Below are 24,100 nucleotides of genomic sequence, written 5' to 3' on the forward strand. Positions count from 1 at the left end.
CCTTTTGTGACCCCATTGGCTGGAACTCAAATACACCTTTCACAACTCTTGAGCTTGTCCACGTAACTGAAGTGTAGCATACCGAACTCCACAGATCTCAGTTAACCCCACTATCTCTAATAACTCCCTATACATGGTGAGAAACTCATGTGCATCCTCAGTCTTCCCACCCTAAAACTCAGATGGGTCCATCTTCTGAAACCTCTCATATCGATGCTATTTGTCATTGGTCATCATAACTAAAAGTACATCCTGAGCTCTCTCTCGATGTACTCTACCCTCGTCAGCCATAGGACCTGTAGGTGGCTGACCTATTAGACCCTGAACCACTGGAGCCTGACGCTGCTCCAAAGTCTATGCTCTAACTCTAGTCTGTGAACCCTGTGATGTGCCTGCAGCACCTCGAGCCTCTAGAACATCATTTCTAGCATGACCTCGGACTGGTGCCGCTCCTCGGGTACGACCTATACCTATGACCTATCCATGCCCATGGCCTATTGCTCGGCCTCTACCTTGACCCCTAGCTGGGGTCCCAACATCAGTCTCGGAAACTGCCTCCCCTCTACCAACAGTTATAGATCTGGTCCTCGATATTTGCCAAAACAAAATGCAACACACAGTACTAATGATAACAACCTTGCACGATAAGAAAGAATGAATAACAAAAGCTTCTTAATAGTCTTCATAGCCTATCGAATATAAGTACAAATATCTTTGTACTGATCTTTGAGATTTCACTTAGACTTGGTTTGTACACATGAGACCTCTGAACCTAGGGCTATGATACCATTTTGTCACAATCCAAATCTAGGTGTGGTGGCACTTATCTATTCCCAGCGGTCAAGTCAGCCTAAACCTAACAAATGTAGAAAATAAATGTGGAAACAGCTTAAAATAGGTAATTTAAAAGACAATAGCCGAAAACTTAGTGAACTACAAAATCCCCCACGGACTGATTGTCACATGTACAAGCCTCTAAATATAAGATACTAAAATAAATACAAGTCTCAATCTTTGTCTTTCGAATAGAACAAAGTAAAAGTAAAGAGGGACAGGAAAGATGGTTGGCATCAACATCTACTTCTCGAATAGACTTTGAAAGCCTCGAATGAAAGAAAAGAGAACAGGGTCACTGTCCGGGCTCGACCTACACAAGTGTAGATAGCAAGGGTGAGTACCATCGACATGGTACCCAACAGCGAACAACGAAGACTAAGCTAAGCTAATAAAATATATGTACTCCTGCCATACCATTCGGCCCCTTAGACTACAACCTGCATAGAAATCAATCCATTCTTAGAGTTCTAACAACACAAGTACATATATCTCAACAACAGTAGAACTCCAGTCTCAGTCGAACCACAACAATCAATAATATTGATCAGGGGAATATAAGGAGTAAAACAGTTCATAATGGCAAAATATGTATGATGCAATGAAGTACAATGCAATAACACACATATTGATGAATGCCTGTCCTAAATAATACACATTCGCTGACTAGTAGGCTAGAACACATGGGGGATACACATGGACCATGTATCCGCAGGAACCATTTTCCTTTGGCATAATCCTCAAATTAATTTTCATCTTAAAATATCGGAACCAATGCAAATGATAAATGATCATGTAAGCACAATAATAGAATAATATCAACAATAATTCACAACTCATATCACAACAATATATTCAAGTATCCGCTATAAGTCAAAGGTCTAGTCATATCAAACACCTCATTTCAATTCATCAAATTTGCCATTTATTACCCCCTCCCCCATTTCTTCGTTATCAAGTTCAATTGAATTGCCAAATAGTGCCAAACTGCTTCCCGTTACTCCCCAACATACAAAAAAAGAATACATGATGGTACAAGCATAAACAAAGGTTTAGAAGTTAACTTGCCTCAAATTTAACCCCGCACTACTCCAAAATCTGAGTTTTTCCCTTGCGTCGATGTTTCGATTAAATATAATCTATTCAAATATGCAATCCCAATGAGAATAGAATCTAACAGATCCAAATCGTCATATTTTGAAAATCGGATTGAAATTGACCCAAAAAACCCAATTTCGAAACACAAACAGAAAATCCAAAAAAATTATAAAAACAATCCATGAAGTATTTGGAATCTATTAATGAAAACGGAAATGAATTTGAACCTAAAATGAGCTCACAATCATCAAAATATTAGAACTTTGGTTTCTTGAAAAACCCTAATTCCCCAACATTGAAACCTTCAGTTAGAACTAAGAAATGAGAAATTATCAATGGTTAATGATGAATTCATGATAAAGGAACTTACCTCGATGATTTTCCTCAAAAATTCCTCGAATATTCGCGTCTCCCAAGCTTCCTAAGGTCCAAATATGGTGAAATGGGGTCTAATTCATGTCTTGGGGTTTAAACATTATTCAAGGGTTTATTTTTGTCTGCGAACGCGGATCACCTACTCTGCAAAAGCAGAGGGAGACATAAAGACCCTTCGCAAATGTGGTCGTTACTCCACAAATACGGAGAAGGAAAGTAAACCTATACTTTGTGAATGCGGCATAAGGCTCGTGAGCACAGAGACTATCAGCCTTACTCTTCACGAACGCGGTCACCATCTCCGCAAACGGAAAGGGTTAAATCACAGGCACCAGATGATAGTAAAGTCCTCTAAGTCTCAAAGTCTTGAAATCAACCCTCGAAATTCGTTCGAAATCTCGAGCACACAAACTTTATATGACACCATACTAATTTCGATGTTATAGACTCAATGAAACCATCAGAATTTGAATTCAAGGTCTTTTTGACCAAAAATTTGAAAAGTCACAGCAAAACTAACTAAGTCTTTCAAAATACCAAAATGAGCTCGGGACTCTAAAAATTCAACCAATTCCACTCCTAGACCTAAAACCATCCCACGAATCTGAAGGAGTCTTAGAAATTTCATTCCGAACATTAAAACTTCAAAAGTTGACCAAAGTCAAAGCTTGGCCTAAAATTCTTTAAATTTTCAAATCTCTGTATAACACCCCCCAAAATTTTTCACTAAGATTCGGACCCTTCTTCGAATACGTGTAGGATCGAACCCGACTATTGTAAAGTATATACATGAGTTAGGATGAGTTCCTAAGTAATTGAAGAGCATTAGAGGTAATATAGGGTCATAAAGGATCCCTAAGACCAAGCTAAGTCCAAAGAATTCGTCTTGGCTAAGTTTAGAATGAGTTCGTATAAAGAGTCGACTTCAAACGACCATATCTTTTGAAATATGATGATCTGGATGGCCCATGACCTATTAAATTAAAGGTCTTCGAGTCTTCTTTCCAACGCCGCCAAGATTGTAATTTTTGGAGTTTAGAGTCAAAAGTTATAACTATCCTAAGACGGACTAGTACCGTAGGAATTTCAGGCCTGGGTGGTAACTGCTGGAAACCTAGGCTTGGCGCCGCAGTGGCGCGATGCGCCACTATCGAGCCAAGAAGAAGCCTCAGTAGTTTATCCCTGGCGTGGCGCACCACTACGAGATACGCAGGTTTTTTAAGCCTATTTCCCAGAACCTAGAAAACTTAGGCTTAGCGCTGTAAGGGCGCGACACGCCACTATAGCGCCATAAAATAGCCTCAATAGTTTGGTCCTTGGTGCGATGCGCCACTATCAGATGTGCAGGTTTTAAGCCTATATTTGACTTGGTGCCGCAGTGGCGTGATGCGCCACTATCGCGCCAGAAGTGTTTTAGCCCATTTTTCTAGATTTTCGAAGAAAGGGCAAATTGGGCATTTCCCAAATTATATATACACACTAGCCTTGGACGTTTTTGGACCATTTTTTCAGTTCCACTCTCTCTCTAAAATCCCTAGAAATTCCCTCTCTTCTCCTTCAAATCCATCTCCAACAAGGATTGCCTTCAAGAACTTCAAGATTCAAGCTTTTCATTGAAGACCCAACATCAAGATTTCTTCAAAGTCTTCACCAAGGTATGTAAGGCTACTCAAAGCATAGGTTGAGTCCACCCATGTGCCCTACATCTTCTTTGAGATTGATTGTTCATAAAAATGAAGTTTATTGATAGAGTTAGGTCCAAATATGGTCTTTTTCATCTACTACCCTAATTTTTATTATGTTGATGTTGTGGACTCAAGAAAGTAATGTGCTACATGTTGGTATAAGTTGATTGATATAATAGGGCGAACATATATTGTTAATTTTCTTAACTATGTTGAGTATGATAAAGAGTGTTAATTTTCTTAAATATGTTGCTTATCTTGCCTTGTTGATTTAAAACATTAGAGTTGTGATGAGCCCCAAAAGATTTGTTAAATGAATAGAGGAATGATTGGATAGGTTTGTATGTTGTTATAAATGCATATTTAATCTACTCTTGAAAGATATGATTGGGAGAGGTTGGATTGTGATAGAGTTGATGAGTTGACAAGGTTGTAAATGAGACTTGTCGATATAATTTGACTGAATTGATTGGATGGAGTTTTATGAGCATTAAGTCTTGGGAGGAGTATCGAGCACCGAATTGGGTAAGAGTAAGTAATAACTCAAATCCAATAACTACGTCGCCAAACGTATGAGGGTATGGAACCGTTAAAGTCGGATGCTTCCCCAAAATTATTGTCCTGATATTATAGGACTTGGTTGGATTGGATCCATGATTGGTTGATTCGTTTATACCCTGGCAAAGTATGAGCGGACGCGACAACAACGTCGGTTTGTTGTACTGTCACTGGCTCATAAGTGATGGTTGTCGGATGAGAGAAACTCCCATATAGGTCTTGATAGTACTCTGAGTTGGATTGAGTCGAATTGTATGTGTTTGGTCCCGTCTAAACCATATTCTTGTTTAGACTTAGGACACTTGAATTGAGTTGTTCTTTCTTTTGAGTTGAGATTTCGAGTTGATTTGATTCTTCCTGGATGTTTGTTTCATTCGGCCATTTTACATGCTCGTACATTCCATGTACTGACGCCATTTGGCCTGCATCATTTCATGATGCAGAGATAGGTACTAGAGATCATCAACCGACGTACCATTGAAGATCTCCCCACTCCCATCTAGTTGATGAGTCCTCCCAGTTTCTGGAGGATACCGAGATTTTCTTTATCGTTTTGATTTATTTCTCTTATTTTGATTTTGGTAGCCATGGACTTGTCATTGGCACCTCTTGGATTGTTGATAGAGGCTTCATAGACTAGAGTGTGGAAGTGTTGAATTGTCTGTTTTGACTAGTTTATTCTAGTTAGTTATTGATTGGGTATTCGTTAGGCCTTCGGCCCTAATTTATGAATAGTATTCCTATGATTGAGTCTTCCGCTGATAGAAGGTGAATGAACGAACGTGTGACTGGACCAAGTAGTTCGCTTGAAGGCCAGAAATGGCTTTCGAGTGCCAGCCACACCTAGGGTACCCTCCCGGGGAATGACACTTTGTTACAACTCCAAATTTGATTCTGTAAACTCTCCTAGACCAAATTCCACATTCTGGAGCTGCAGGAATTTACGGAATCTCAATCCAAGACTCGTAGCTTCGATTGGTCTCAAATACCACTTTTGAACACTTTAGGCTTTTAAAACCTTAAAACATCCAAAACTCAACTTTTTCATAGAATTTTCCAAAACCAACACTCGATACTAATCAGAAATGACTCGGGGCAACTATAGAGAGGGGTAAAACGGTCATTTTGCAAGAATTTCCAAAAATGACTTTCAAGGTCATTACATACAACTCAAAGTACCATTTGTACAAACATGAATCATCTTCGTTATATTATTTATTTTTAATATAGATAAATATAGGATCTATGAAAATAGTATTTTAAAGTACATTTTGTTCTACATTCCTTCCTATCTGATAGAAAATGATCCTATAATCCTGAACTGATTTTATTTGAGATCGCAAATTCCAAATTTATCTATGAAGAAAAAATCTTATTGTGTTAGTGTCTATAATTGATTTTATATGTGTAATACTAATTGATAGGTTGGAGTATTTCAACTACCCTTTCTGACAACTAAGAAAAGAAATGACAATCAACATAATATGAAGGGAAAAATAATGAAGAGAAATGAGAGAAAAGATAATTAATATTAGAAGATGTAAAGAATATCATCTATAGAACAGTTGCAAAGAGGGCACAACCCTCTAGTCAACCAAAGCTCCCTTGAACAAATCCTACAATAAGTATGTCCACAAGGAATAAAGGCCGCGCCTTTATTCCTTTCCATGCACACACAACACACTATATCAATTTCTCTATCTTTTTTACTATACAGCATGTTATTGTTATTGTTCTTGTCATCTCCGCTAATGTCTGTCTCCTCAAACAATCTCATCAATGTCTTGAATTGTGTTGTGGGAGTCATGCTCTCCGTTCGTTCTGTTTCTAACACCATCGCCAAGTTTACCCGCCGACCTCCATAATGGGCCTCCATTATGGGCTCTTCTTCATCTCCATAATAATGGGGCTCTTCTTCTCCATAAAAGTGGGCCTCGTCTTCTCTCTCCACTGTTAGGTCAGATACCCTCGTGTTCCAAGAGGGTCGACAACAGGCAGACAACCCACTAAATTTAAGTCGTCGTTTCAAGTTCTTCCACAACATCTTTGATCTATCTTCACCATCCATTTTTTGTTCTCTTTCTTCTCTTTTTTGAGGGCTTGTGTATTCCCTTCTCTATGAAATCAAAATTTAGCAAGAGTCGGTAAGAATAAAAAAGCTACCCCTGATTCAATTTATGAGATATTTTTCGTTTTTCAACATTCAAATTATCTAAATTTTAATAAATATTTTTAAATCATATCTTTTTTATCATATTACCATAAGAAGCTAGAACTGCAATTTACAACACACAAATCATACAGTGTTTGAATATTAAAATTTAGAATTTAAAATATTGAGGTAGTCTAATTTAATTTATCTTATGATTCTCAAAAGGCAAAAAATACCGCTAAATTGAGACAGAGAAATTACATATAATACCTCAAACCTAAATTAATAAGAGTTGACAATAAAAATCTTTGCATCTAGATTATTTGTTTTTGTAGAATTACTCTTATTTATTCGAGCTTGAGACCAAAAGAAGAGATATAAAATAAATGAAAAAAAAACTGAAAATAAGAGAGGAATTAGGAAATGTGAATATTTTGATCGTCAACCTGAATTCTTTTTTAAATTACAAAAATAAAATTACGGGTTGGAAAATGAAAATAAGAGAATGTTTCGGAGAGAAGGAAATTAATTACCTATGTGAATGGTAAGAAATTATATGTAAATGGAAGAAAACGTTTCTTGTTTCTCCAGAATTAAGGATTTCTTCTTCTTTTTTTCTCTTTTATGTAAGGAGAAGGAAGACGAAGAAGAAGAAGACGATGAGAGAATGTGAATTTTATTGGAAAGAATATGATAAAAAGGGAATAAAAATAAAGAGAGAGAAAGGGGAGAGGGTTTGTTTCAAATTTGGAAAAGATTTTGTGGTTAGTAAATAGGGATTACAACAACTCATAGACTGAAAATTAGAATTTGAAGTAAGGGAAGGATGGGGTGGTGGGGAGCAATAGGATGAAAATTATATAGATTCTCTGATCTTACTTTAAAAATCAAACACTTTGAAAAATAGTGTTCTTCATGATTTACTCCTGAACTTTATGATTTCGAGTTGATATATTTTTCGTTTAAAAACTCGCTCATATATGCCTCTGTCGTATATAAATGACTCATATATGCCCTTTTACTTAAGAGATTAATATTTGATAAAATTAGAAATTTATTTTTTTAATTTTTAATTATGAAAATGCCATATGGCTTGTAACAATAAAGCAACCCACTAATTTTTCACCATACCCACCCGACCCAATTGAAAACAAAAAAACCCTACCCACTCATATCGGCACCCACCAACCATGATAAATTACTCTACCTGAGAAGCTATGCATATTGGTGGGTGCCGATTTGAGTGGGTGGATTTTTCTGTTTTCAATTGGATTGGGTGAATACGGTGAAAAATTATTGGGTGGGTGCTATTTCAAAATCCACATGACATTTTTTAAATTAAAAGTTAAAAAATAAATTTCTAATTTATTAAATATTAATATGTTCAGGAAAAAAGTATATATGAGCCATTTATATAATGGCAGATGCATATATAAGTCACTTTATAAATGGAGGGTATATTAATTTCAAATTATAAAGTTTTAGGGTAAATCATGACATTTTCCCTTTCTTAATTGACTTAATAAAATGTCTAATTTATCCCTTCCACTATTAACTTTTCTTTTAAAAAACATCTTTAAACTAATGATATTTTTTTATTTTTTTTGACATAATTATATAACATGGGATGGGGAAAATCGGCAATATCAAATAGTGGGAGTTTTCTAGTCTAATTAATTTAAATGTAATTCAAATTCAAAATTTTAAATTTAAAGGGGAGAAATCCTATTCATTTTGCTACATTCTTCATTGATAACAACATGATATTACAATTCTAATATCTCAAACTAATGAGCTATCAATTCTAAACTTTTACAATTCTAATATCTCAATAATTGAGCTACACTTGTACTCACCTTTTTTTTAACATGATGTACTTTCATTCATCAAAGGGAATTATTGTGTTCTCTTTCTTCCCACCAATGAAAAATCAGAGTTTAGATCGTTGTATATATGCAAAATATGTTAAATTATGTATAATGTGATATACATTATTAAATAATGTATATGAAGTTGTTTTGATTTTTTCCCTCTATATTCTTGAAAAAATGAGATAGTGATATGTTACTATATATTATGTCTATAAAGGGTGTGTTTGGTGCGACAAATAAACTTTTTAAAAATAAAGAAAATGACTTTCTTAATGAAAATAGATAAAACAAGTTTTCTAATGACATTTCACATTAATTGTGTCTTACTCACCCTCCAACATACCTCATCTTCACCCCATCCCTTATAGACCTCATCCCCACCACCCTACACCCCTACCTCCTTAGTCCTCACCCCCACCTCCCATAATATTTGTCTAAATTATATATAAATACTTTTTGAATAATAATTTTTACTTATCTATCAAACAAAAAAAATTAAAAAAACTACTTATTTTTAAAATTCTTCATAACAGACACACTCCAAAGTCTGAACAATTAGATGATATTAGCATAAGGAATAAAGGACACTCAAAGCAGGATAATAATAAATACAAAGTCCAAAGATGTCATGTTTGAAATGCATGTGGATCTAGTGTTGTAACAGGCGATCGCCTCATCGCCAATGGCGAGAGGTGAGGCGGCCCTTCATCGCTTATTAACTTTGTGGCAAGGCCATATTCAAAATGTGACACCATGGAGACAATGGCAAGAGGCGACAAAGGTGAGAAAGGCATCACCTTTTGTATTTTCTTTTTCTTTTAAAAAAAAAGTCGACCAATTTAAGTTAAAAGGTAATTTGGGGATTTTTTTTTAAATTTGCACAGTTGCACTCTTACAGTGCGACAACAACTCCATCCAGTCGACTCGACTAGACTTCACAGCGACCAGACAGACTTTTTTGGCAATACCAAAGTCCAATCAATACGTATTTCTTCTCTGCTTCTTCATATTTCTTCTTCCCTGTGTTTCTTTTTCCTTCTTCTTCTTCTTCTTCAGGCTTCAGAGTTACTACAAACCTCTTTATTTCTCTCACTGTTTTGACTTTTGTGTTATTTTTTTCTCATTCAAGCTCTAGACTTCTAGTATCTATAGCTATTTTCAGTTTTTGAATTGAAATATTTGCTAATATGTTAATTATTGCTCTTGATATTTTGATTATTTATATATAAAATTAAATTTTTAATTTTTTGGTATTAATTGACGCCACACTTTAAAAATCGGAACACCTCGCCGCTTGCCTCGCCTTGAGTAGAGGCAGACCCTTGTCTCCTTTTCACCTGTCCTTCCATAACATTAGAACCTCAATTTATTCTCCCTATGTTCTAATTTTTGAATATCATTTGACTTGACACAAATTTAAAAAACAAAAAATGAATTATTTTGTCCAAATTAAATATTATTTGACCATTTTTGTGGTATAAATCATTTTATAAGAGTAAAAATGGATTTTTAACGTTAAGTTATTTCTAATTATAGAAATGTAATATTCTTTTTGAGATGAACTAAAAAGAAATGTGTGTCACGTAAATTAACACAAAGAAAATAGCAATTATTAGGCAAAGGTCTCATTGACAAAAAAAAAGAAGAAATACTAACTACTTGTTTGTTGACTTCAAACTAAATTTACTACAAAAGAATACATCAATGAGAAGTTAATTTGATAAGTTCAGTGATTAGGTCTTGATTGTTCAATGTGAAGTGGCTATATGTGAAACACACATGTCCAAAAATTAATTAATTCAATAGCATAAGAATGATAAATTAAAAATAAACAATTTTAGTGAATATAAGCAAACTCTTAGTCAACAACCTGACTTAACCACATGGAACCTGCTCAAAACCTCAACAATAATTCATACATAATTTGACACACCTTTCAAAGAACCCGGGTCACCCAAGGATTCCGAAGACATAGTCTATGGTGCTTAACATTCAATCTCGATCTATACAAGAACCATCCCTGCATTTAAAGAAAACAATCCGGCCACTCATGGACCAACATGATAAATACATCACAATGAATAAATTTGGTTCACTCATGGAACCAACACATAGAAAAACCATCAAACATGTACCAAAAGTGGTATCCGAGCCAATCATAATTGAACATACACCAAGCGTGGTACCTGAGCCAACCAATAGAACATGTATCAGGTGTGGTACCCAAGTCAATCGATAATTTGTACTAGGCTTGGTATCCATGCCAATCGATAATCACATATATCACACAATCCCAACCACAATGAATACAACCACACTTATAAGACCAAAAATAATTAAGATAAGTTCATTGCATTAGATTGACAATAAGATATCATTGTACATTCATTCTCATATTTCTTAAACATGTATTATACAAGCAATACTAATGAACAGATAACATGTACACGGATATACATAAATCTCGATGTTGAATCTTATTAAGAGCACACATTTGCTCCTATGAATTTCCTTCCATTATACCAACCCCAGAAATCGTTAGAATCCAGCAATGCCTTACAGTTAATCCTTACCAGCGTCAAGAAACCACCTCAATCCGATTTCCCAAAGACTAAGAACCTCAAAATAAACCCACAGCAAAAACAATCATAAGGAAAATATTACCAATCAAGTACTTTACCACACTAAACATCAATAATCAACATATTCTAGCCATTCAGACTCCATGCCAGGCCAAAGTCCTAAGTATGAAATCTCCCATCAATATACATATATTATGTAATTAAAAAATAGGTCTAATTACTTAGTTAAGCCAAGCCTAGCCTAGCTGAACGCCAAGTAGTTGCTGTAGAAGTTTGATCATGAACTTTTGAATCAATTTGTGAAACTTTAGCTTGTTCTCGATCTAAAATAATCACATAAAAAAATCTCAAATGGCCTAAATAACCCTGAGTTAAATCTTAAATCCAAACCCCAAACCAATTTTCACGATCCAATTTCTCAAGTCATGATGACACCCATTATATCCCACCAGTAGGTAAGCCTAACCTACAGTCCGAAGCCAAAGACAACGGGCTACCACACGGAAGCAAAAGATACAGAAGATAGCAACAATAATAACCAAATAGGAAAGAGAGGGAATCAAATCAACACAAAAAATAAAACCTCAAGACCTGGAATCAGTCGGTAGTTGAGCTTCTAGTCAAAACAAGAGCACAAGCTTTTACAAAACAAGATATAAGTACAGACTGTCTCTAAAAATAAAATAAAGACTAGCCCTATCCAATACATAGGGAGATAGGGAACTCCGAACGTCAGGAGCTCAACCCTATCTTCGAATCCCAAGAGCTGCACCGCACAAGATCCAAATCAGCAACTAGAACTCGTACTATGATCTGTAGGGTGCAGAAGTGTAGTATGAGTATCAAAAAGTAGCATTCAGTATTCCTAGGCCAACTGAGCTCCAAAGATAAAATAAGCATAATAGGTACGTACGACAGAAGCATATATCACAAGTAATAAAGAAACAGCTGGAAACTCATAATAAGAAACAACCTAGAAGCATTGAAAGAGAGTAAAGGAAGCAGGTAAATTAAAAGAAGTAAAGAACGAACTTGGATTTGCTAGCCCATCAACCTAAACACGACAAAGCTCTACTAAGGGAGACAACTAGCCAAAGTCATACCAGTAGAAATAACCACAAACAACACATAAAGGCTAAGGGGCTATTCTAAAACAAACCCTGCATAAACAAGTCAAATAGCAAGGAACAAGGGCAATACATATCTTCAAACAAAAGAACCACCCTTCATACTGCCACAAGTAAGCAAGCAGTCAACCAAGACCTTACCAAGCCCCTATGTGCCCAAAAGGTATAAATCCACAAACTAAACCCATACGGCGCCCCCATAAGACCAATAGATACACACCACAACCAACTATTCTGCTAATAGGCAATGCATATGAATGAGAGTAATGTAATAAAATCAGTAGTGCCATAGTGCCAAAGTACCAAGATATATATACCTACCCTTCAGTCCTAGCCAGTGAGGTAGGATCCATGTGCACTTCTCTCTTCCTGTTTCAATGGGTCACAAGGATAGAGGAATCCATAGGGAACTCAAAAGTGTCCATATATACCTGTTTGGTCTCGAACTAGGACTTTCCACTCTTTTAGTATGACTAGAGATCATCAATACAAACCAATAGCATGAAAAAGGTCGAATTCTCTTCGACCGGTCAAGTAAAAGGTGAGTACATCCTAGATGCCTCTAATAGTTCCAAGTAGAAAAGGAGTACGTTTTCAATGCTTCATAAATATCAAAAATCAGTTTATCAAAATGATCCAGATGATATGACTCCCATTAAAAGGTAAATTCAGTACGAAAAAAGGGCAACAACCCTGCTTACTTGAAAAATAATGGTAAAACCAATGCATGCACCGAAATTGTACCACAAAACATATGTGAATGAGCATCCAATGCAATGCATGCCATCACCAGCATTCAAACAACTCAAGCAAATAGCTATACAATATATACAGCAAGCACCTCACTCCTAGATCACAGAAACTAACCTGGGATCCGCTAGTTCTCGATCAAGGCCTCAAGCCCAAAATACTCTGACAAACTCCACTAAGATGAAATATAAGGAGAAACAACTCTGATTAAGAAATGAAAGGAATTAAAAGGAGACAGCATTTGAAAAAGTTACTCAAGAACCTCCACCTCTACCTAAAGGTACCAACCAAAGGAACCAAACAGCGCTAACTCCATCCTATGGAAAGAATATGCATCGAAGGATCCAATTTCTAACCATAATATACAGATTACATCACAATTATAGGCCTAAGAAGGGCCAAACCTCACACATCCTAACACAGCCTCACAGTCCCCACACTAGCGAAGGGCACCAATTCAAAGAAATACTTATCGGGAGAAACTGTACTAACAAGAATCACTAAAACTCGCCTGAAGGTGCTAAACATACGGGGTGCTATAAAGCATCAACTATCAATCAAAGAGAGGCTAACAACCATAGACTAAGGCAAAAGCTAGGAATTTCCAACCAAAACTAAGGGCCTCAAAATATTAAACTAGCCTAAGGCTTATACGGAAATCAAGAAATAAGGATAAGGAAAGATATACTAATCTTGCCACATAGAATCCTAACTCACATGCAAAATATGCTAAATAATATCTTTTGAAGCATAATCTAAAACAAGTAGACTGTAGCCTACCTCGAAGCCGATCACGTGCGCTCTAAAGTCCATGAATATAAATCTCCCCACCTCTGAATCACCTCTAATTGTTGCCACACTAGCAAAATATCGATTACCTCATTAATATAAATGTTTTGATAACAAATTAGCCTTAATTGGAGATGGACCCAAAATTGGGTCTATAACGAGATTATAGGACTCGTGCTGGAAATTCCAAAAACGAAGTGAAAAGGTCCTAAATAGCTCCAAGAACTCGTGCCCCAAAAATGGGTGCAAACCAAGCTTGAAATTGAGCTAAAACAGTTCATGCACAAAATCTCCATTAAAGCCCCCAAAAAATAAAGCTTGGGTAGCCCCTATTGGGCAGAAATTACCTCTGCATGATGATTCTCGCACTTCCCCTAAACTCTCCAACATGCAGCCACGCTAATTTTGGACCAACAACACTTCGAATCATCACAATAAGAGCTTCCAAGTTTGGGAAATTGCATTTTGAAAACTTGGATAAATGTTGAAAAACGAACATGGTTTTAATTAAAAGACCAGACAAATGGCCTCCGCAAATACGGACCCAATGTCATGAATGTGGTGGTCAAATGACTTGGGTCAATTCTGACCCTTCTCTACAAACGCGGAAGCCTACCCGCGAATATGGAGGGTCAAGGACCCAACACTCCGCGAACGCAGAGCCCATCTCGCGAACGAGGTGCACAATAGGTAGGCCTCCACAAATTCGGATGCCAATGCACTTAGCTTCCACGAATGTGGCTCTCCATCCACGAACACAAAGGATTAAAGGACCCTACACCATATTTTGCTGCAACATCAGTTTTGGCAAAGTATAAAATCTCTAATGGAGTTCTCGAGATTCATTCGGAATCTCATCCGCATAAATAGACTATACTACCCTATCAAATTCCACGTTCCGGACTCAACGACATAATCAATATTTCCAACTGAGGTAATCTAGATAAAAAGTGGGTCCGACATCCAAGCACGATTTTTGTCAATTCAATAAGGAGGCTCAGAATGAGACCGGGAGCCGAAGGAACCACACAAAAAGTCATTCTAGACCAAACTCAACATTCTAGAACTAACCACATTGACGGAATTTCAATTTGGGCACATTTTTCAAGAATATTGACCAAAGTCAAACTTAGGCTAAAGCTTAAAGATTAAAATACCTAATGGCTCAGCCTCATACCGAAAGGCTCAAAACTCAAGCCGAACATGCTACTAGCCTAAAATGACAATTTTGGAGATGATGGAACCATCATAATTTCATTATGAGATCATCTTCATAGAGTTGTTGGTTGAAATCAACCATTTAAACTCCAAAAGCTCCAAAACAAGGAAATGGGAATAAAACCCAAATGAATGAACAGGTGATCGAACTGACTAGTGCGAGCAAGTCATAATGGCTTACGATCACTACAGGAAATCTCTAAACACTAAAAAAGATCAGAAAGACACATAAATGACATAGAGGGTCATTACAATATCCGCTACTAAAAGGATTTTTATCCTCGAAAGTAAAGGATCAGAAAAGAACCCAAAGGCACAAAAAGATGAGAAAGCTACGCCGTAAGCGCCGCCAGAGCTATAGATACCCTTTCGGGTTGGGAAACACAACCCAAAACTCAATCGAAAGGGAAACTCCTACGTTTACTTCATCTCTCCACAACTCAAACAACCTCCAATTACTCCCTTTTGATATTGACTTCCACCCAAAAAGAAAAGGCTCAGCTGAACGCAACAGACTAAACTGAGATAAATTAAAACCACACAGATACCTCAGAATTGAGCAACAAACAAACAAGACAAGATGCTAAATAGCTCACAAGTCGAATTCTCTGCTTTGTACTCCAAAACCAACACTCTTAGTCATCATGGGTATCTTACCCATCCTAAACCACACTAACAGTTCCCAGCACCATCTGAACACTACCACAATAACCACACGAACAACAATCATGAAAGAAAGACAAGCGCAACCTGAACATTAAAGATCAGCAAAGACCAAAATAAGTAACTCAGCCTAGGGGAAAAGCCCAAAATTATAACACAATGACTCCCAAAACCCATAACTTGAGTCTAAAATCTATCTTTCAAAATGGAATAGGCTACTCAAAGGGACGACCAAGTCCATGGATGGAAAGTACCCTAAGACCAACCCCAATATCACTCTACTACCAACAAAACTTCTAGAAAATCGAACCAATAAGAGAATCTAACTTAAAAGTACTTGAAACTGATACCTTAAATCCATGTATCACTTCCCGATCACAAATTTGAGTAAACTACCCAAATTCAACAAAAACTGAGCTGGTAGGTAGAGAAAAAACATACTGAACCTATCTAGAGTGACCAAAAATGAACATGAACCATCACAATGAACACCACAAGTTAACCATAATGATACATGAACCTCGCATCTTGAAGTGAGCAAAGAGTTGTTTCCACGATTTACTTTTGACTCTATCCTGCAGGTGAGTCCTTTGAGAAGATTCCCTATTACTAACAAAGGTTGTAGTTTAGAAGTATCACTTCCCGATCACAAATTTGAGTAAACTACCCAAATTCGACAAAAATTGAGCTGGTAGGTAGAGAAAAAGCATACTGAACCTATCTAGAGTGACCAAAAATGAAAATGAACCACCACAATGAACACCACAAGTTAACCATAATGATACATGAACCTCGCATCTTGAAGTGAGTAAAGAGTTGTTTCCACGATTTACTTTTGACTCTATCCTGCAGGTGAGTCCTTTGAGAAGATTCCCTATTACTAACAAAGGTTGTAGTTTAGAAGTCTCCAATGAATGCCACCACACATGACCCAAACTAAGAGTCTGACCCTCCTGTCCTTCTGAAACAACCAATTTAGAATATTCTCATAACTGGATTCCTGAATAATGATAGTCAAACACCCCGAAAGCCCATAAATGGTGAAATTACCCCCAAAAATAGTCTGATATATCAATACTTAACAAGATGGGCACCCTCGCTCCACAATTACCCCTTTTAGATAATCGTTGGTCGATTATAACCATATTATTCTATCTTTTCCATGAATTCCATAGAAATCTTTGACAAAACACTTCCGACCAAGTCATCATTATACTAAGAACATTTTGAAGCAAGTCCTTTTCCAACCTTCCTAACTTAAATATAACTATCCAGTGCTATAATAGGTAAGAAGAAGAATTCTCAACCTAACCACCAATTCCAAATGCCATAAGTGCCATATAGGAACCAACTAGGTAGGTCAAAAGAGCAAAAAATCAACTTCACATCCTTAGGAACTGAAGATAAGATTAAGGCATCGAAAAGAATCAACAAGCGAGATCTGTCGTAACCCATAAAAGCTATACCTCCCTTCGCGCACTATTTGTACAACCCACCTCTCACCTACTAACCGGGACATACCAAGATGAGAACGTAGCTGTCTAATCCAAGTAAACTAGGATAGTAGAAATGAAATGCTAATAGAGTCAAATCCATCTATGCACAAAGATAAAAAGAGCTACTCGACCACCATTCCCAATAAGGAAACACTGCAAAAACCATCCACTACTAAAATAAATTAACTACGGGGGATAAATGCAAACACATATTGCCAAATAAAGGTTTCACAAAAAATAGCAATTAGTCAGCCAGGCACATAAGCAAGTACGGGTATGAAAACCCAAATCCACATATTATGAGCAGTCAAGGGTAAAGGCAATAAAAGATCACATTCATTCTAGCAATACCTAGAACATAAGGCCTTGGTCGGCCTGTGGAAGAGACGAACGAACCGCGTCTGACCTTAAACTGAACATCTGCACAACCACCTGTAACACTCTGGGGACCACCCCTAGCTTACTGTATAAGTGCCCTAGAGGCCTGATCCAGTCGAGCATGTTACCTGTGATGTGTGACTATTGGACACTTCCTAGCCGGATGCCCCAACTCACTGCATGTATAAACTTCCCACCAAATGCAACCTGCTGAGATAAACCAGATGAAGTAGTATGAGCCTTAAAACCTAAATGCTCGAATAGAAAACCTTGAGATGTCTATCATGAACTCTATACATGGTGGGTACCATAACCTGCCACAGAACCGCCTGGAACCTGAAGTGCTTCTGCCATGGGTCTGGGAGTTTGAGAGTGAGGCTGACCCTTACTAAGATATGCCAACCTCAGGGTGAGATTCTATACCCACTTTACTGACAGCGGGTCCTCTTACCTCTATCTCTGTAAGTCTCAATACACACATGCTTTATGCACCTCATATAATTCACCACCAAGCAAAATGTAGATCCAACTACTATCAAGTGCTCCGATGCTAAACAGAGAGGCAAGCTCAATCCACCAATAAATTCCTAAATCAATTCTCGCTCGATAGGAAACAAGGGGGGAGTCTACTCGACCTGCTTAAGAAACCCAATCACATACTCAAAAATCTATGAAAAACCATGTCAAAGACCTACAGATCCAACTTTAGGTTGAGAACCACCTGATGCACCCAAAAACACACATGTTAGTGATGTATCCTTGAATAGAATCGGAGTCTCCAACACAGCATTTTGAGGAGTCATAATAACCACTAACTTTGTCGGAACCTAGGCTGTCCTGAGATCCCCTAGCTGCAACTGTATATCACCGGTGTCCCGACCAAGTATCAAAGCTCTGGTGATTTAAGTAAGCATCTTGTTTGTGTTCATCAAAAACTTTGTGCTATCCATCTAAGAGAGAGTGGGTCCAAAGAATCATTTTAGAGGTCAATGAAACAAAGGCACACGATAAGGAGTCAAGAATGGAATTTTCTAAGAATTCCCTATAGTCAACGATACTAGCGAACCTAGCGCACTGGTACCAAGTCTTAGGGGTCTATTTTCTATAATAATTTGATTCCCTCTCTTTCCTATTTGGTTGTTATTATTGTTATCTTACGCATCTCTTGCTTCCATGTGATAGCCTATTATCTCTGGCTCCAGTCTATGTGTTAGGATTACCTACTAGTGGGATATATTAGGTGCCATCATAACCAGAGAAATCGGGTTGCGACACCATTCTCATGATCATTCTATCTAATACACGGATTTTCCACCAATAATTCATCTAAAACTACTGGTTTCAAGGTTACACTAATAAATTATGATATCAAAATTAACAACAAATAATTTATAATCAATCCAAGGTTTTACATCCCACAATTCTTATTACACCAGAATTTTTCCACCTTAGGTCAAACCAAAACTATCCCTAGAATCATAATTACCGCCTCTAAGGCATAGAAATCAAAGTACTACGTTGGGAAATGAATTACTTATCTTTATAAACATCCCATATGAAAAACTAATAAAATTCACCCTAGGTTGCCTCTGCACTTTCCCTAAACGTTCTTGAGTAAATGAGTGATTTTGGAGAATTTTCTACATTTATTGCGACTTAACTCGCCATAGCGAACTAATCCCTCTATAGCAGCACTGTCGTAGTGAGACTTTCCTCTACAGAGAGAATTTCCTTGACTGCTATAGTGGCATGTAAGCCACAATAGTATCTAATATGGGAAAGAATCTCGGGAAACCTCCTAATATTTCTCATTTTGTAAGACACCTTCAAAACTTATCATTCCAGATCAACTCCTTCATGCTGAGTTTGTGTTTAAGGGTCAGTTTATCTCATTCCTTAAAGCTCAAAAAATTATTTCTAAAGGTTGCATCTATCATCTAGTATGGGTTAGCGATACAAATTTCAAAACCCCATGAGTTTCTAGAAGTGTTAGCTGATGATCTTCCTGGTATTCCTCCCAAAAAAGAAATAGACTTTGGTATTGATATTCTCCTAAATACCGAGGCTATTTCTATTCCTCTTTATAGGATGGCTATAACAGAACTTAGAGAGTTGAAGGATCAGTTAAAGGACATTCTGAATAAGGGCTTCATTAGACCGAGTATCTCTCTACAGGGTATTCCAGTTCTCTTTATTCAAAAAAAGGATGGTTCTCTCCATATGTGCATGGATTATCGACAGTTGAACAAGGTCACAATCAATAATAAGTATCCCATCCCAATGATTGATGACTTGTTCGATTAGCTTCAAGGTGCTCATTACTTTTCAAAGATTAATCCTCGGTCGGGTTATCATCAACTTAGAGTGAGAGAATGTGACATTCTAAATATGGTCTTTAGAATTCGATATGACCACTTTGAATTTTTTGTTATGTCTTTTGGACTAACAAATGCTTCTGCATCTTTTATAAATTTGATGAACAGGGTGTTCAATCAAATTTGGATGTGTTTGTCATTGTGTTCATAGATGACATTTTGATCTATTCTCGAAGCGAGGATGAGCATGCTGATCATTTGAGGATTGTCCTGCAAGTTCTCAAGAATCGTCAGTTATTTGCTAAGTTTAGCAAGAGAGAGTTTTGATTGAGGTCGGTTGCGTTCATTGGCCATATTGTTTCTAGTAATGGTATTCAGATTGATTATAGGAAGATCGAGGTGGTTAAGAATTGGCCTAGACCTCTTTCTCCCTCAGATATTTAAAGTTTCTTAGATTTAGCCGGTTACTACAGATGATTTGTAGAAGTTTTTTTTTCTATTGCTATGCGTATGACTATGCTGACTCAAAGAAGGTAAAATTCCAATGGTCCAAAACATATGAGAAGAGTTTCCAAGAAATGAAAGATCGACTTACTTCTGGCCCAGTATTGACTTTATTGGAAAGATTCGATGGCTTTGTTGTATATTATGATTCCTCATGGATTGGTCTTAGTCGTGTTTCGATGCAAAATGGTAAGGTGATAGTCTATGCTTCTAGGAAACATAAAGTTTAAGAGAATAATTATTCGACTCATGATTTGGATTTAGCGTTTGCTTTGAAGATATAGAGGCACTATCTCCATAGTGTTCATGTGGATTTATTTACCGATCATAAGAGTTTGCAATATGTGTTTAAGCAAAAATATATGAACCTTCGACAAAGGAGATGGCTTGAGTAGTTGAAAGATTATGATATAATATACTCTTAATGCAAATGCAGTTGTCGATGCTCGTAACAAATTGTCCATAAATAGTGTTGTCCATGTTGAGGATAAGAAGAAGGAATTGGTTCGTGATGCGAATAGACTAGCTCATTTGGGTGTTTATTTGGTTGATTCTGAGGATGGTGGTATTGTTATGGAAAATGGCTCAGAATTGTATGTTGTGTCAGATGTGAAGGAAAAACAAGATAGTGACCCGACTTTGGTTGAATTAAGAAAGAGATTTCCAAAAAATTCATTGAGGATTTTTTCCAAGGGGAAGATGGTGTGCTTCGTTATCACGGTCGCTTATGTGTTCCCGATGCTAATGGGTTGAGAGAAATGATATTGTCTGAGGCTCATAGTTCTCGATATTCTATTTACCCGGGATCCACAAAGATGTATCATGATTTGAGAGAAGTTTATTGGTGGAATGGCATGAAGAAGGAAATTTTAAAGTTTGTAGCTAAGTGTCCTAATTGTCAACAACTGAAAGTTGAGCATCAAAAACTGGGAGATTTGGCTCAAGACATTGAAATTCATAGTTGGAAGTGGAAAGATTTGAATATGAACTCATTACGAGTTTACCTCGTATGTGTCGTCAACATAATTTAATTTGGATTGTTGTAGACCAAATGACTAAGTAGACGCAATTTTCTTCCCCTTAAGACTTCTTATTCAACCAAGGATTATTCTAAGATTTACAATCTAGAGTTGGTTAAGTTTCATAGGGTTCCATTGTCCATCATTTCAAACAGATGTTCTTAATTTATTTTTATGTTTTTGAGATCATTTCAGAAGGTTCTTGGTACTCAAGTTAAGCTTATTATAACTTTCCACCCTTAGATCGATGGTCAACCCGAGCAGACTATTCAAACTTTGGAGGATATGTTGAGAGCTTGTGTGATTGATTTCAAGGGTAATTAGGATGACCATTTGCCTTTGATTGAGTTCACCTATGCTAATAGCTATTATTCAAGTATTCAAATGGCTCTGTTTGAGGATCTTTATGGTAGGAGGTGTAAATCTCCTATTGGGTGGTTTGAGGTTAGTGAGTTTGCTTTGATAGGGCCCAAATTAGTTTGTGAAGCTATGGATAAAGTTAGACTCATTAGAGAGAGATTGAAGACTGCCACAAGCTGACAGAAATCCTATTCGGATGTGAGAAGAAAAGAGCTTGAGTTTGAAGTTAATGATTAGGTTTACTTGAAAATCTCACCTATGAAGAGTGTGATGCTAGCTTGAGCCCCATTCGAGGATGAATGTTCTCAAAGGGAAGATAATGTAAGACCCCGAAAGTTGAAAATTCAAAATGAAGAAAAACATTGTAGAAATGGTGGAGGCATCTACGAGCCGACCTACGGGACACAGGAAGACCTATGGTCCGTAAGAGATAAATCATAGAAAGCCCAGGTACTTGGGAAAGTTTTGGAGTTCAAAAGTCCATCTACGAGTTGAACCTACAGACCGTAAAAGGTCCTACAGTTCATAGGAGGGCCTCGTATCCCAAAGTGGCATCTACTGACCGTATAAGGTCCTACGATCAGTAGATGGGGATTGTGGGAAGGTATTGAGAAAATGACAAATTCTAGTAGCTGAGGTTGTGTTTGACAAAGGGGTCCTATAGATAGTAAAAGGAGCTAAGGGTCGTAGGTGGCCCTGTACTTGAGATTCAGAGAGTTAGAACTTCAAGTTGTACTGAACGAACACATTTGACGAACCATAGGGTCTTCTACGACTTGTAGACCAGGATCATAGGTTGATTCCAATAGCTCTAGTTTTTGGATAGGATTTCTACGAATCCTTTTTGACAGTTCATCTAAAGACCTATGACCCGTAGGTGGGATTCCCTAGGCCATTTCCGTAGTTATTTTCTAGCGACATCTAGAATATTTCCCATTCATTTAACACCTGAGCTACATCATATTGGACTACTCTGTACGACCTATATCTACCCAAACCCTTTAAATTTCCCATTCACTCTCATTCTCCTAAAATTCTCTAAGGTACTCAAAGAATTCTCTCTCAAGCCATCTTCTCCAAAAAGCTAAGGTTTCAAAGAACTCAAGTCTCCTCTTCAAGGTTTAAGGCTAGATTTCATTGAGGTACATGGGAATTTCATCCACGGACCCTTTTCTATCCATGGAGTCCCAAAGTAAACTCAATTTCTCTTTTATGATTTCTCCATAAACCCTAGGATTTCAATGAATTTGCACTGAGTTCACTCAATTATGATTTTATTCACTCTATATGATCGTATTATGCATGATGGAGCTTAAGTACATGTTTTGATGATTTTTACATCAACATTTGCATTATGCCTATTTTCATAAAATTTACCTATATTTAAGGACTATGAATTGTCACGACCTAAGCCTAGGGCCTAGACGTGACACGGCGAATGAGATACCCGAAGGTACCTCACCCAAGCCTCTTAGCATTTATTAAGCATTTCATTGGTAATGGTAAATAATAATAAGCGGAAATAAAAACATTTCATCCATTTATGTCCAAACATACCTCTACTAATAAACTTGGCGGGGGCTAAGACATGTCCCTAGCTCACCCTCAATATAAGTGCCAAGAAATACCTTAATAAAAGTCTTACTATTCTACATAACAAAAGCTTAGAATAAAGAGGATATTATTCCCGAAACATGGGAACTCACCACAAGCAAATCTTCAAACAAATACGAGTTAGCCATGTGGAGGAGATCGAGGAGCGACGTCTGTTCCTACATGGTGATATCATGTAGGCAAAAGTATGCGTTAGTAATTTGAATGTACTAAGTATGTGAGTATGCTATGAAATGAAGAACATAAGAGGGACATGAGAAATCAATATGCATAAGTGAATGCATGCATTAGACATCATCATAGGAAACCTTAAAATATTCATTTTTGTGGGGAAGTGACCATAACCGACATTTAAGACCATGCGAGCTATTACATGGAATCCAACATAAGCCCCTACGTTGGCACGGGGAGACTACTTGCCAGGTAGAACTCCATTCAGATTACATTTAATTATTTAACATTTGGTGGCTACAAAGGCCTAGCCGACAAGGGCTCCTATGGTAGCACATAGTTAATGCAACATGAGACTTTACTTAAGGACCCCTTAGGTCGAGTCCCCATCTACATGCTACATTCGGTGCTAGGTCAAATCCCACGGAATAACATTTATATATCATAATAACATAAGCATTGTATGACTTTAGACATCAAATCATCATCAGTGGAATAGCTCATTAAAACCTTTGGTTTATAATATCATCATGACTACCAT

The 24,100-nt window shown here is 37.1% G+C and overlaps 1 protein-coding gene across 1 annotated transcript; it reads right to left on the reverse strand.

The window, feature by feature from the left end:
* Positions 1-6,081: 6,081 nt before the first annotated feature.
* Positions 6,082-6,618, reverse strand: LOC129879234 (uncharacterized). Its single transcript, XM_055953514.1, has one exon. The coding sequence runs from the start codon at positions 6,616-6,618 to the stop codon at positions 6,082-6,084; it is 537 nt and encodes a 178-aa protein (XP_055809489.1).
* Positions 6,619-24,100: the final 17,482 nt, after the last annotated feature.

This window comes from Solanum dulcamara, chromosome 2 (genome assembly GCF_947179165.1).
Source record: "Solanum dulcamara chromosome 2, daSolDulc1.2, whole genome shotgun sequence".
NCBI lineage: Eukaryota > Viridiplantae > Streptophyta > Magnoliopsida > Solanales > Solanaceae > Solanum > Solanum dulcamara.

What these genes read in the sequence shown, in the direction of transcription:
- LOC129879234 (XM_055953514.1), bottom strand. Translation starts at nt 6,618, where the DNA reads ATGGATGGTGAAGATAGATCAAAGATGTTGTGGAAGAACTTGAAACGA.